General features: G+C 34.8%; 1 protein-coding gene across 9 annotated transcripts in view; it reads right to left on the bottom strand.

Annotated features, from left to right (window-relative positions):
* Nucleotides 1-14,526, bottom strand: part of ZMYND8 (zinc finger MYND-type containing 8) — a 61,394-nt gene that overhangs the window by 16,828 nt on the left and 30,040 nt on the right. For all 9 annotated transcript variants that reach the window (XR_012045107.1, XR_012045108.1, XR_012045109.1 and 6 more), the window contains exons 5-13: nt 14,047-14,160; nt 12,206-12,298; nt 10,950-11,037; nt 10,245-10,300; nt 9,061-9,138; nt 8,059-8,174; nt 6,471-6,952; nt 4,079-4,219; nt 302-454 (exon numbers count right to left, since the gene is read on the bottom strand). Coding sequence is in view for 6 of the 9 variants with exons in the window: in XM_072878935.1 (XP_072735036.1) it covers nt 302-454; nt 4,079-4,219; nt 6,471-6,952; nt 8,059-8,174; nt 9,061-9,138; nt 10,245-10,300; nt 10,950-11,037; nt 12,206-12,298; nt 14,047-14,160 (1,321 nt within the window). In the remaining 3 variants the exon portion in view is untranslated. The remainder of the gene's footprint in view (nt 1-301; nt 455-4,078; nt 4,220-6,470; nt 6,953-8,058; nt 8,175-9,060; nt 9,139-10,244; nt 10,301-10,949; nt 11,038-12,205; nt 12,299-14,046; nt 14,161-14,526) is intronic.

The following is a 14,526-nucleotide window of genomic DNA, read 5'->3' as shown; positions in this document are numbered from 1 at the left end:
CCTGAATTTTTCAATTTACAAAGCAAATATTAGGCCTATACTTCTGTCATACTATCTACATCAGAATGGTACAAAAACAGATTAAAAGATGAAAGCTTTTTGACAAAAATTTAAAATATCAGGTCTTGCTGTATTTTAAACTAGTTCAGTGCATTGTACTTGCCTCAAAGAGTTCAAATATCCTCTACTCTTGTTTTAATGTATAAAGGTTTTACTATTTGAAAACTTCTTTTAAACTCCAATTCAAAATTTCCTCAAGTGTATCCCTCAGATATCCATTGTATTCTTGAGATATACTTACCAAGTTGCGCTTTACAACTCTCTATTGTCTTGTCAAGATTAAGCTGGAACCTACTACGTATCTGTCGTTTTGGTGAAATGAGTTGCACAGGTGTGGTCTGCTGTTGAACTGACTCACTCAACTCTTTCAGATCCATCTCAGCTTTGCTACGATCTAGAAAAAGAAAAAGGAACTAAGAAAAATATTTTACAAAACAAAAGAGATCACTTTCCAGATAAAACAAATTTTACTGAGTAACAATGCAGACAATCTGAAACGTATTTCACTTCTTTTATAATTATGGGCTAAATAATAATTCTAAAATGACTTTACTACAAACAATGGATACTTCTCTCTGATACTACATATTTCATGTGCAAAACGCATGTATCAATTACATGGATGTTTTCTCCGTCAGTGTGAAATTATCAAGAAATCATCATTCAGATCTGTAAGCTGTCTGACAGCACTTCTAGTAAGCTACTGCTGTTATTTACTACTAGTAGTAATATTTGCACAAAGAAAATTAAATAGGAATAAAACTCCTTATAGTCACCATTTAAAATTCAAAAGATAAGTAATGAGAATAGAAATAAAGATGTGGATTGTTACACTAGATAGATTAATAAATTTAAGATTAAATAATAAATTTTTCAACGTATGTCAGCAAAATCTTCTCCTGAGTTCTCCTATACACATAGAGAATTTTCACTTTGAAACATACAGATCTGTCTGCAAAGAGTACAGACTACAGTGCTAAAGGTAAAACTGTCTGAGCAACTAAGTTTCACATTTTTGCTTCAATTTTTCCATTTCAGAGGTTATGTTTCTGTTCCATAGTCCTATCCTTTACTCTTTGCCAACAGTGCTGACACTCCATTAGTGCTCAGGGCACTAAACCAGTCTAGAGTTAGTTACCTGTTTGGGGGAGGAGGAAGGGGACATAAAGAAGGGGGAAGGAATGGAGAGAAGAATTAGGTTTGGCCAGTTTAGCTCCTTGAACTGGCTCATGGTAGGATCAAAAGAGCCAATGCCATATGCTGGAAAAGCACAGAGGCCATGAAGAAGACAAAAGGCAACACTGGCACAGTGTGCTTCATTCAGAGTTTCACTCCACAGCAGTTAAGGATGTCACACTCTTGCCTTATTTTACTTTAAAAAACCCCACATATATTTACAAGACATTTTTTGTTGATGCACAACTCAGAGGAAAGTGAAATAAATACAAAGGGCTGAGCCAGTGATTCCTCTGACAAGACATTTTTTACAAGTTTGAACTTAATATCAAGGTACATTCCACATTTAAAATTTAAGTGCTATAGTACATAATGACTCAACTTCAGCAGTACAGTTGTCTCAATCAGGCTTGGCCACTCTATCTCCTATGAGGTTGCAAATAGAATCTATATTACAGATAGCACAGGTACAGAAGGAACCATTCAAGTATTCATGCAGTTTTTGTTTACTGCTAAAACAGCAGTTCCTCATTTCTTCCTAGAGAGGGACAGCAACTAGTGTTGTGCAACCCCACAAGCCAAATATACAGGCTGTAATTTGGATCATCCTGACTTATATATGCATTATAGCATACACAAATTCAGTCTAAATAACACTCAATTATCCTTTCTAGTCCCAGTGAAATGGTCATAAAGGTTATACTGAATTTCACACTCCTTGTGTCACATATCCATACTGGAAGAGACTAAACATAATACAAACTCTATCACTTTCAGTGCAGTGCAAATTTTGAAAATAAAGATGAAGGTTCTAAGTCATTTAAGTACTTTTGAAAAATTTGTTCCTTGTACTGGAAATGTTTACTAAATTAGGTTTCTTATTCCTGGGCTAACTATGTCACCCAATTCACACTAATTCCACAGCAGTAATGGTTATATCACCCTTAGTACAGAATTTGATTCAAGGCCTTCATAGCCTTAGTTAACTACATGGCAAGACACAAACAGAAGAAAAAAAAAAATGGAGAATGGGTGAAGATGAAGTGGAGACACTAACACCTCCCCAGGAAACCTTTCATATCTTTAATATATGAAAGAAGTCTCGCAATCCAAATTTCTCTACCTAACCTACATGGAGGTCTCACTGAGATCTGGATTTCCAATCTGTCTCATTAATGTCAAAGTATTAGTAAAAACAAGACAGAGCCAAAGGGCAGACAAGACCATTGTGGAGAAATCTTCAAGTTCTCATCTCCAAAGTCTTTACTTTTTCTCACTATCAATCTGAAAATTTTCACTCCTTACTTGGTCAAACTTGTTGTTCTATCTTTTCTGCCTCTGTCATACAAGGACAGGTCCTATACTATCTGGAATATGTATTTTTTCAAGCAATCTCTGTACAGCTTGGTCATTCAAACCTCCATTTTTCAATTTAGCCAGTCTGCCAGTAACAACAGATGGCTCATTTCCATTATTTTTCCTTCCTTATTGCCCTATTGGAGGATGATCACAGAGTCCTCCTAGTACTCTGCTCAAGGTACGTAAATGTCTTTGTTTTCTGGACTTTCACTTTTGTTTTTTTCAGAGAGAAACCCTGTTCACATTACGTATGACAACGAGACACAATAAGTCATATCTGAAAACCCTAGGATTCACAGATGAACCTATGTCTGGCACAGCTGACACTATTAAACGAAGAAGGGCTGCCATTTTCATTCCTAGCACCAAAGAGTAATATTTAGCAAAGGAAACTCCCATAAAGCTGAAAAAATAACTGATATTCTACTTGAAAACATACTAGCTGTTCTTTTATGGTATTGCTCATGGACCATAACATTGGATTTTCCGATCCACACTATTTATTCAAAATATTCTATGCTCCAGCTGATGTCTCCCATCTGTGGCTCAAACTACTGCAGCACTACATATTCCTTAACGTTTTTCCAAATGCATTGTCACCGCAGATGAGATGACAAACAGCTGCAGTGCAACAGAATAAATTAATTCTATGGTTATGTCCACACAGATAGATTAACACACTGAAAAATATACTTTTGAGCTTGTATCCAGAATCAGAATATCTGTAACCCACTGAAAACATGAATTCAGCATTTGAGCTCACAAGCCTTCCTGAAGCATTTGGCTAACACCAAGGGGCAGAATTCTGTTTCTCCATGTAATACCACGTGGAGGTAAAAAGTAGCCAGAACTGAATCAGAATACTCACAGGAACAAAGCATGACTGAGGAAACTGATTTACATCCATTTGACTTTCAGAACTATTTTACCAACTTAGTACTTACCTACTCCATCCTTCCAAATTCCAGAATCCCAAAATTTACTTCTAGGGATTTTCAAGACATCTGCTAATTCCTTTCATCCATCTATCTCCCTAGAGAGGGATGGTCAGTGAGGAGGTGATGTGAAAGCAGCAAGAGAGAAGAAGCCCTAGTAAATCCTAAATCCTAAAGACCACAAGAAAACCTTGCCAGCAATTCACTTGAGAGACCTAGGGGTGAAGAGCAGCAATGTTCATGTAATTACAAGCTTCAGTAACTTACCCACTGTTTAGAAACATTAATTTGAACAGTTCCGAAAAAAAAAAATCATCCGTTAACTACTTCCTTTCCTCAACAAGAAGAAACAATAACAGGAACTTTCATTTATAAAACAAAAAAAGAACAGTATATTTGACGAAACAATAATTACACACATGCCTCATTTAAAGCCCTCTGTTCATTTAAAGCCACATACAAGCAAGTTTGTTCATATTATGTTGCATTGACACCACTGTAATTTATTCAGCTATAACAGTATTATATTTTCAAAGGTTAAGACTAACCAAGATTAAGATTCAGGATGCTTCCTGGAGTGGAAGTTCTTTCTTGCTTAGCAGAAATTGGCGTTGATGCTTGAGGAGAAAAAGGTTTGGGGCTGCCTGACAAGCTCCCTGCTTGACCCGTTCTTGTTGGTGCTGGAGAAGCTGAAAAAGTACAAAATTAATAAAGACAGATTTTAAAATGATCACAATAAAGCCATATTCACTGGAACAAAACAGCTTTTAAACCTACACAAGCAGGGAAAGGGTTTTTGTTTAATAATTTCAACACTGTGTTATACCTCCATTGTAAGTTACAACTATCTCTTTAATTTTAGTTCAATAAAGAAAGAAATTCTAAAGAAAATAATTTTGTTGCAGCTATATAGTTGGGCCAAATGTGTGCTCACCCTCCAAAACACTCTGTTTGCAGTGACGGAAAGTTTCTAGCTTTCAAGATTTGGTTATTTTAGATGTTAACAAGTTCTGACACTCTAAATTGCTGTCTATTTTAATTCATGTATGTAAGTAAACATAGAAAACCCCACCCACCCCATTTTCTAGCTACATTAACAGAGAATTAAAAGTACAAATCATAAGTAAGTTTAATCAGTACAGCTGGAGATCAGTAAAATGTCTCCAATATTCTAATTCACCCAGAGTTTAAGCAAAATCCTATGCTCTAAGCCTTTAAAATCTCCGTGAAATAATGTTTCAAAAACAAACTTCTGGAAACAGCCAAACAGTCTAGAAAGGGAAGCACTGTGGGCCATTACCTAAATTAAAAAAAAAAAAAGACTCATTTTTGTCAGCAAGAGACTAATTTATGTCTGTTAAATCTCTGCTGAATGCTCGGAAAATGTCATCCTAAACTCACTACTGGACACTTTTTCTTCTCTAGTACATCCAGGATCGTCTATAAATTTTCAGAGTCCTAAATGGTAGCAATATCTTCTGTTTCAGTAACTGTTTCCAAGTTATTTTCTACACATCACTCAAAATACACAAGAGGCATCCAAATAAAACCGTTCTTGTCTAAGGATAGTGCAGTCATACTATGTGAATTACTTTTTACAGCAAACAAGTAATTTAATTTACATTTGAATTGAAACACACATTCCAGTAATAGGACAGCTAAGTTTGTACATAAAGTAAATATTACAAAAGTTAGCATTTGTAACAATATACAGGTAGAAATGCCAAGTGGGAAACTGAATATTCTAGTTTAACTGCTGTTAAGTCCAATCCAGCATTTCTATGCACTCGGATAGAGGACAGTAAGGCCTGAGGAAAAGTTAGAAAAATTCCCCAGAATTACTATGCTAATCAAGAATCAAGAAGTACTAGGATAACATCTGTCATCTTCTTTTATCTTTAACTGACAAAATAGCTTCAACATGACTTTCCATGAATACCTCCACTACTATAAAGAAATAATAATGTGGTATAACAAAAGCTCTGTATTTTAAGACACAAAACAGTACCTGTTAGCTACACCTTATGTATAAGAGCTGTACACACATATATACATGATAATTTATGTATGAAATGTATTTTTCCTTTTGACATGTTACTCTACTGAAAAATCCAAGTATTTTCATATATTTACATGCATACAGTTACTTCGTCATGTCTTTCTTAAGATGGACAGGATCATATCACAAGACACTTTTGCACCCAAAGGTAGTTTCACAGCCTAGCCTTTATTGGCTAGAAAGATTATTAACAGCATTTTATCTAAAAATCGTAACAGAACATACTGATTTAGTTTTCTGCACAAAGACATCCTTTCACCAAAACCAAAGTTTTAAAACACTCACATTAATTAATATACTGCATCATTTCTTTCAGAGGGTGATGAACTTTCTTTCATGGATGAAAAAAACTAAGATAAAGTAGTTTTCCTGAGTGCCACAAAATTAGCTAGCATTTGGTCTTTGACGACATCATAAGTATGAGAAGTCCAAATTCTGTGTTCTACACTCCTTTTTCTCTTTATCCACTCTGCCTATGGAACTGTAGTTTTATCATATTTTCGCTACTCAGTTGGGAACACTATAAATTAAGTTCATTCCCTTGAAAAAGAGCTATCAAATTTTAAATAGAATACCTCCTAATCATGACAATTCTGACCCTTTTTGTATTTACCTCCACTCTTCATTCATTTTGATAGTTACAACTCTTTCCCGCTATTTAAACTAAAGGGGTTTGGTCACTTTTCAAGATTATTCCTTCCCAATGTGACAGAAAGGACTGTTATTTCTTATCTGTGACACTGAAAGTTAAACCCAACTTTTTTTCTAAAATTTCTTCATAAAATGAGTCATAATACAGTCTGTCTTTAAAAAGTACATGGAAGAAAGCTAGTGCATTAACCAAATGCAAAGTCCTGTACTGCCTTTTTTTTTTTCTTTACCTGTATTCTTCTCAATAAAGTCCATGGATTCTTCACTGGCACTAAAATGACTGGAAGTTGCTTTTTTCTCCGCGTCCTGTTCAACATCAGATCCAGTGTGAACTGATGAGTTTGTACTCATTGGTGACCGTGGCATATCTGTCAATGAAATCCTACGACCAGTACTGCTGCTCAGCATAGACTTGCTCATTAGAATCTTGGGTGATGCTGTCATATCAAAGTTCAGTTTGATTTTCTCTTGTTTGTCTGTCTTTGCAGTTCCAGCAGTTGGGTTTGCAGGGTCTAATAACATTTGGTATTGATTGTTGGGAGTATATGGTGTCCGGAAAGGTGCGTAATTAAATACTCCAAATTTTCTACGAATGTTATCAACATAAACCTCCATTTCTTGCATTGCACTATTGAAGATGCTTTTAGTCTTTTTCACAGAAAAAGGAATTTCTTTAGACATGAGGTAGCAATTATTTATTGGAACCCAGGCCCTATATATAAAACAGAGAAATAAAAGATAATATAACTACATTTCACACTGTGGATTGACATTGGCAACTTTTATGTACAAACTAATTTATTTTAGCCTAATCATAAAGATATGCACAACTCAGGCCATTTCAAAGGACCATCTCTACCTTCTTCTTTTAATAGTTCAGTGCTTAGTTTTGGTAAGTAAGTAAATTGCATGTCTTAGATTATCACTAGCTATTTTACTCTACCCAGTAACACATAAAACATGAATAAACACTGGTCAAATATGACAAAATATTCTTAATTAGAATAGTCTATGTAACTGTAAGACGATCATAACTAAACAGTCTTTCCATCTGTCATAGTTAGCAGAAAAACATAAAAAGCAGGTCAGGAAAAAAAGCTTCACAAGCACATTCTTAAAAACATAACATTCTGTTTTATACCCCATGTCAGGGTAATCAAACTCCTCAATGCCAGGAAAAGTTCTATCAACAAATATTGGACAGATTTTATTTATCATGAAATGATGCAGACTCTAAACCCATGCCTTCCAAGATACTAAAATACCAGGAACTTTGACTTAATTATTTCATGGCCCTATACAGTTTTTTTTACAGTACAGGGTTTTATTACTGTATAGATTTATATTTTCAATTCATAACAAATCAACTCGTATTCATCATGGCTTGCCTGCATGCAGAGTTCACAAGTACAGAAAACTCCTTTCAGAGCAAAACTGGCATTTTCAACACGGATTATATTTTCTATATTTTTTCTATGTTTTTTAAATCTACAATTGTGTGTTTATTCCCATAGTGTTTAGACAACATAAACAACTTTATTGGCCTCTTCCACCTTTAAGAACTACAGTTCTCTGCAGCACAAAACCAGACACAGGAATTAGCTTGCATACTCACTGAGATTATATATGTATTTATCTTACAGACACGACTTACATTCTACAGATATCATGTAAGAAACTAAGACTATATATGCTACAGTATTATATAGTTTATTAGGGTCAAGGTTCAAAAGACAGGATCCAATAACTCAAAGAGCACAAAATTACAACAAGAATTTTGTAAGTACAGCCAAAGACATCCTTTGGTTAAATTCCCACCTGTCATGTTGGCCAAAGAAACGGGCATCAACTTGCCCGTCTTTATCCCTCAGTGCTTTTGCAGGCCAGAATGGAAAGCCTTTGAGTTTAGCCCAGACCAAAGGGTGGGGATTGCTCTAGAGGAAAAGGCAAAATACACAGTAAGAAAATACAAGCAGTATTACCTTCAAATCTGACAAACAACATTTTTTTTTTAAATTGTATGTATTACTTAGATTCAATAAAGATCCAACATGCACAAGGCACTTGCCAAATACAAGATTCCATTTTACTATATACTTGATATATACATAATAAATCTTCAGAGGACGAAATAATAAAATTTTAAAAAAATACAGAAATCCTTAAGTATCTCAATTAAACACATTGTAATTGCACTTTCTTATTCATTTATTTTTTATTAGGCCTCTCCAAATATGCATCATGATGTAAGTTAGGCTAGGGCCAATCTTTCAAATTCTCTAGTTTTCACTTAAGTCCAAGACAGAACTTGATGGATTATACACTTCTACTTAAGAATTTTAAGGAGTCTTCCCAAATTTGGTGCAGTATTAAACAAAAACAGAAAACAGGCAACCTATTAATAGGTCATGAAAGAAAAATCAAGTCTAAATTCTCAGATCCACACCTGCAGAAAGAGACATTCACATTTCAGAAATCTTACCCTGCGTGCAAGTACCACATGCAAGCACAGATAACCCAGAAGCAGATATCTTATATTTGAGGACAGAGAAGTTGCGAACTGGTTGCTGACACCCTTTACAGTTATTTTTGACTGAACCAATCCTTTTGTGAAAGCATGCAATAGTACAGCTAAACATCTTGAGACAGTCCGACTCCACAAAGCACAATGCGCAAGCACAAGCTATTGGGTAAACTACAGTAGCGTTCCTTGACTCAGTAATGACCACAGGTTTAAAACAATTGGGGGATAACAAGCAACAGTCAAATGAGAACTGCTAGTTTAATGTATTAGCTAGAGTACCATAATCCTTAACTTACACAAGGCTCACAAAACCAATTTTCTCGTTTTTGGCAAGCAGCTAAATAACATTCCGGACATACTTCAATTTCATTCATCTGAAAAGAAAAAGCAAACAGATATTGGAGAACTTAAGCAGAGTTCAAAGTGTGATCAGTATTATTATGTTAGCCTGTCTAGTTTGCTAGCATCACTTTTCCACAAATTTGTGGTCATAAATCAACATTTACTTGCTGTGAAATCAACACTGTTTTGACACCCACCCATCTTTTTCTAACCCTGTAATGTATGCATTCCCGTTAATAAATCAGTCACATTTTTACATCCCTCTTCAGATTGTATGCTACTGTCATTTACTCCAGTCAAAAAAACACATCCTTTGCTTGATGTTGTATTTATTCCAGTGATAAAGAATTATTTATCATAATTTCTTCCAATGGCAAAAATTCCAATTGGGCATTTAATTTCATAATTTATGCAGAACCAAAAAGAAAATATTTTACTCCTTATGCTCATATTATATAAAGTAGTTAAGATATCAGGCTCAGGTTATACATGTATTTTGTTCTCATAAGAATTGATAAATTCTCAGCATTTATGTGAATCGTGAATATCACTGTGTCAACCCGGGGATGGAGAAAGCCCTTCTATAAATATAAAGGGTCAGATCATGAGATAATTTATATCAATTAAATATTGTTCAAATATATTGCATTCAGAATAGCAAGTTTTTGTAATACTTAACATTATGGATTGACACTGAAATAAAATCAGTGCAAATAATTAGTTAAGAATGCATGCAGTCATTTTTGCATTTATTCAGAGGAATTTCATATTGTTACAGCAGAAGAATCACCAAAGATGCATCTATGAATCAGAAGATGTGGGTGTCTTTTTCCAACTCCAGATATTCATTTAGAAGATCGGTGTCTTTGCGCAGAATCCATATGTCCACTTTCTTCTCTTCCCTCCCCCCCGCAAGTCTTAATTATAGATTGTGAATATCCTAATAGAAGACACATTAGCAATGCCCTTGCCAAAAATCATTCTGTAGGCTATCAATATGCATATCTAAACAAAGAAAGCCTGCAAGAATTCTAGTTATGCAACACACACATTAGAAAACACATATTATTTCACTCATGAATACATGAAATGGAATACTAAAAATACAGAACAAATAAGTTAATTGGGGCACGCATACCTCATGCTCACATATTTTGATGATGACTTTTGCTGTTTGTGTCAATTTGTGATTTCCTGAGGAAACAATAAAGTGCTTTAACCAAGAAAATTGTTATGCTAGAATTATGATAAAATCAACAGTTTTTAAAGTTAACATTAAAGACAAAAGAGAACATCTAAAGAGATGATGTAAAACACGTATGTATAAACTACATGCTCGCAAAAGCAGAAGGCAGACACTTTTCTTCTCAACATAACATTGTAACAATCTTTAAATGTTCCTTGTTGAATCCTATTGCAGCCTGCCCACCATTGATACACTCTTTCAGTGAGGGACATGCTGTATCATCTCCTCAATTAGGTCTCCTATAGAATGCTGCACAGTACAAAATGCTAAAGTAACTTTGGGGTTGGAACCAGATGATGGGGGTTGGAACCAGATGATCTTTAAGGTCCCTTCCAACCCAAACCATTCTATGATTCTAACTTATTTGCAATTTTTTTAAGGCAGAATGAGCAAGTGACAGCACGGGCTGTATTTGGTCCTACAGTTTAATGTATGCCAGTTGTTAAAAAAAAAAAAAAAATCTGTTGTGTTTAGGCACTATGGTTATTAACAGGAAGATATTTCAGCATTTGCCAACTAGAAGTCTACAAATTGCTCCACGACTTTAACTATTTCAAAGTTTCATATTTGAGGACGTAAATACATATTAATACTTACCCCCATTGTAAATAATGCAGTTGTGCAAAATCCATTTGGCATCAGCCAAAAATGCTTCAGTGCAACCGTACATTTTCTTTTTAACATTCTGTAAAGAAAAAATTAAGAATTAATCAGGAAACAGAAATGAGTAAAGTGACAGCTTCTTCCTGAAGCTGTTTCCTACCAGTCCTACAATTAATAAAACTGACTACTTATTTACTGTAAGACTTATGATTATAAACACTTAAGAATCTGTCAAATTCAGGGTGTCTTTTGACTACCCCGAAAATGTATGAACTGTCTAAATTAACTCTAAATAATGAATTATTTAGATCAGCAACTTTAGCATTTCAAAAAAAAAAGGTGTTCTTTCCCTGAAACAGTGTTCCATTTGATGTCTCTTCAGAAAACTGAGTCTATGATTTCCTCTGCTGACATATTATCACTCCACAGCATTTTAATTTTTTTATTTTTATAAGACCCAGAAAAAATTATTGGTCATAGTACATAAGACAGTATGTTTGATATTTCAGTCTAACCACTGGCTAAAATAATTCGATTAGATAAAATCAGTCACATGGATTTGTTACACCTTTATACCATGAAGACATCAACCTCCACTGTAAGGACATGGAGAATGAAAACTTGCTGTCTCTTCACCAGGTCCTAGCAGAACAAAACTCTGCAGTGCTTCACTCTTCATTAAGCAGTGGAGAATGAACAACTTCTTCATGATGTGAAACTTTTAAATCATTATTGAACTGAGAATGGAAGTCCCATTATCCACCTCTCGACTGTTTCTTTTTTCTTCTACACCTCAGGTGCAGTGGAGATTTACAGTATTTGTTGAATGATCAGTAAAATGAGTCTGGAATGACCCCTGGATATACACTCAAATGGTCCCAAATTAATGGACCAGTGATCTATTAATAGGTTACAAACATGATGATCAAATGCAAACTCTGGTTAATGAAGTCTCCCCACAGGATCATTCCTGGAATTAGATGAATTTATACAGGAGAAAGTCATCAGTGTAAGCTTGTCTTTTTCCTACTGTTTTTCCTGAGCATTTGTTACTGGTTCAGACAAAATAGTGGACTTAGTTGGCATATGATTGTTTTTAAGCTGTAACTGAACTGGCATTTATAATAACCAAAAAAAAAAGCATCAAAATAATTTCAAGCAATCTCTCTCCCCACCCCATCAAACACTCCAGAAATCTTAATGATAGCAATCAAACTCAAGGAATCTTCCTCCCTTAGCTTCATACAAACCTTCTCTAATGTACAAAGGTCCATTGGATGAAAGATATATTCTGCATAATCTGGGTGTTGATCCAGTGAAACTGGCTTTTGAAATGGCTCTGTCTGTTAGGAAAAAAAAAAAATTACACTGCTTATTAATACTGAACAGTTTCATCAATGACAGAATACTTGTTCTTTTTCTAATACTATTTCCAACTGTGATGTCAGAGAAAATTCTTTAAAGGTAATTATAAAATTTTGTGAAGTAATAAAGTACTGGCAAGACAAGAGGAACTAAAAGGTCTCATTTAACTGATTTTTCATATGCTGGAAGTAAGAATGCAGAAGTTAGGGGTTTTGTAAAATGTACTGTTATTATTTACAGTAGGGATTTTTTGTGAGGAGTATCAGACAAGGTTCAACAGATAGTTTTTCAGCAGAATAAAGACACTACATTTCCAATTCACTAGACTCACAAATACTTTTTTTCCAGACTCTCATTAGAATTATAACTTTCAAAACAGTGGTGGCTTGGTAATGCAAACACATTCAAATTTTTATCAGTGGGACTCTACATTTTATCTGCTAATGTGGAGGGACTGCAATTCTTCAAACACACCAATTAAAGTAGTCAGGCACCAAAACAACAGGTAAAATGCCTAAAGGGCAAAATATCTCAACAGCATTCATTAAACATTAGATTTCTAACCACATTTTCAAAACACTTTGTGAATTCAATATAAACAAACACTGACACTTTGCTTCTGAAAAGCAGCACTTAAAGCTTCTAATGGCTCCATCTAATAGGATAGTATTTACCACTCTGGAGTAAAGCGATTCCAAGAGCCAAAATCTGTCAGTACTTAAGAGTAACCTTCCCAGAAACTGCCACTATTGTTCTGCTAAAATACTTATCATAGAGAGATCAGAGTTGCAGAGAGCCCATGATTCTGCACATCTTGTTTTCCCAACATATTTTACTATAACAATGCAGGCACAGAGACACTCTTCCTGCTCCTCTAACTTACGTACAGGAACAAGAAGGCAACAGGCGTTAGGACAACCCTTGGTAATTCATCACATCGTATTTTGATTTACTGTTTTCTTCACACATGTGAAAACTAGGCAACGCACAACTAGGTGAAGCACAACTGACCAGAATTGTTGAAAATTAGAAGCAAGAACAAGTAACTGGAATAGATGAAACTTTGAGGCATGGTGATTTTGAGAAGTGAGTCTAAGACAGACACATGGAGATAGGCAGAAGTTGGAGGAAAAACAATTGTACCTCCATGATAAAAATTCATAGAACAGCAGCTTCATATTGCATGAAAGTAAATGGCAGGTTTTCACCCCACTGAGGTAAATTTCTTCAGTGTTTTAGAAGTATATGACACAACTAACTTTTGCGATAAGAACAATTTCTACTAACAGATAGAAGCTAGGTTTTCAACAGGTATAATCAATAATATAAAAGTGTCTGTGCCTAAGGTTCCTGCCCGTATAACTGTATTGGTAAGAGATCATGTCTCCTCATTCCTCTTGTATCTCAGAGGCAGCATTGTCCAATTTTGGTGAGTGAGAAAGCACCACATCCCACTGGAAATCCACATTATATTTTCACTACACCTACTGAAACTACGTCCAGAAGTTACATCAAGAAACTACATTTTAAATGCACTTCAAAACAGTATATACAGCCTAAACTAATCTGTCTGTACTAGACAGGTGGCAGACAGCACAGAAGCTATCACATACAATCTGATAAAATAAGCAAGGTTCACAATCCACAAAAGGGAGCAAAACTCAGGATTATGACAAACATATGATCCAAGCATTTAAAAAAAAAAAAAATTAAAAATCTTCCTTACCCCTGGCTGTTTCATTTTCTGTAGTGCAAACTTCAGTAAATATGATAGCTGTTCAATGGTGAGCATTGTCATAGCTTTACTCTGTGTTTCTATGCATTCTGCGACTGTGATTTTCTAAAAGTTAAGATTAAAAAAATATTTTGTCAGCAAACATTTCTAAGTAAATTCTTCTCCACTGAAACTATTCTAGCATTCAAATGGAAGGTAATAACTATCTTATAAGAAACAAAACATTTCTGATGATGCAGTATAAGCACTTCAGATGCTTGTTTTACTTGGGTTTTGTTCCAGGTATGTTAATTAAAAAAAAAAAAAAGAAAGACCAGAAAATAATCCATCATCTTCAAGATCACGCAAAGTGAATGTGTGAATACATAAAATTCCCAAATACAATGCAGGTTCACAGCAATGCGAACGAGTGAGAAGGTCACCTGGGCTCTAATACAATAAGTGATCAAAGAAAAACATGTGATAAACCAA

The sequence above is a fragment of the Ciconia boyciana genome, chromosome 14 (assembly GCF_034638445.1).
Source record: "Ciconia boyciana chromosome 14, ASM3463844v1, whole genome shotgun sequence".
Classification (NCBI taxonomy): Eukaryota; Metazoa; Chordata; class Aves; order Ciconiiformes; family Ciconiidae; genus Ciconia; species Ciconia boyciana.
Note: the sequence above shows the minus strand (reverse complement) of the source record. Positions and strands in the feature narration are given on the sequence as shown.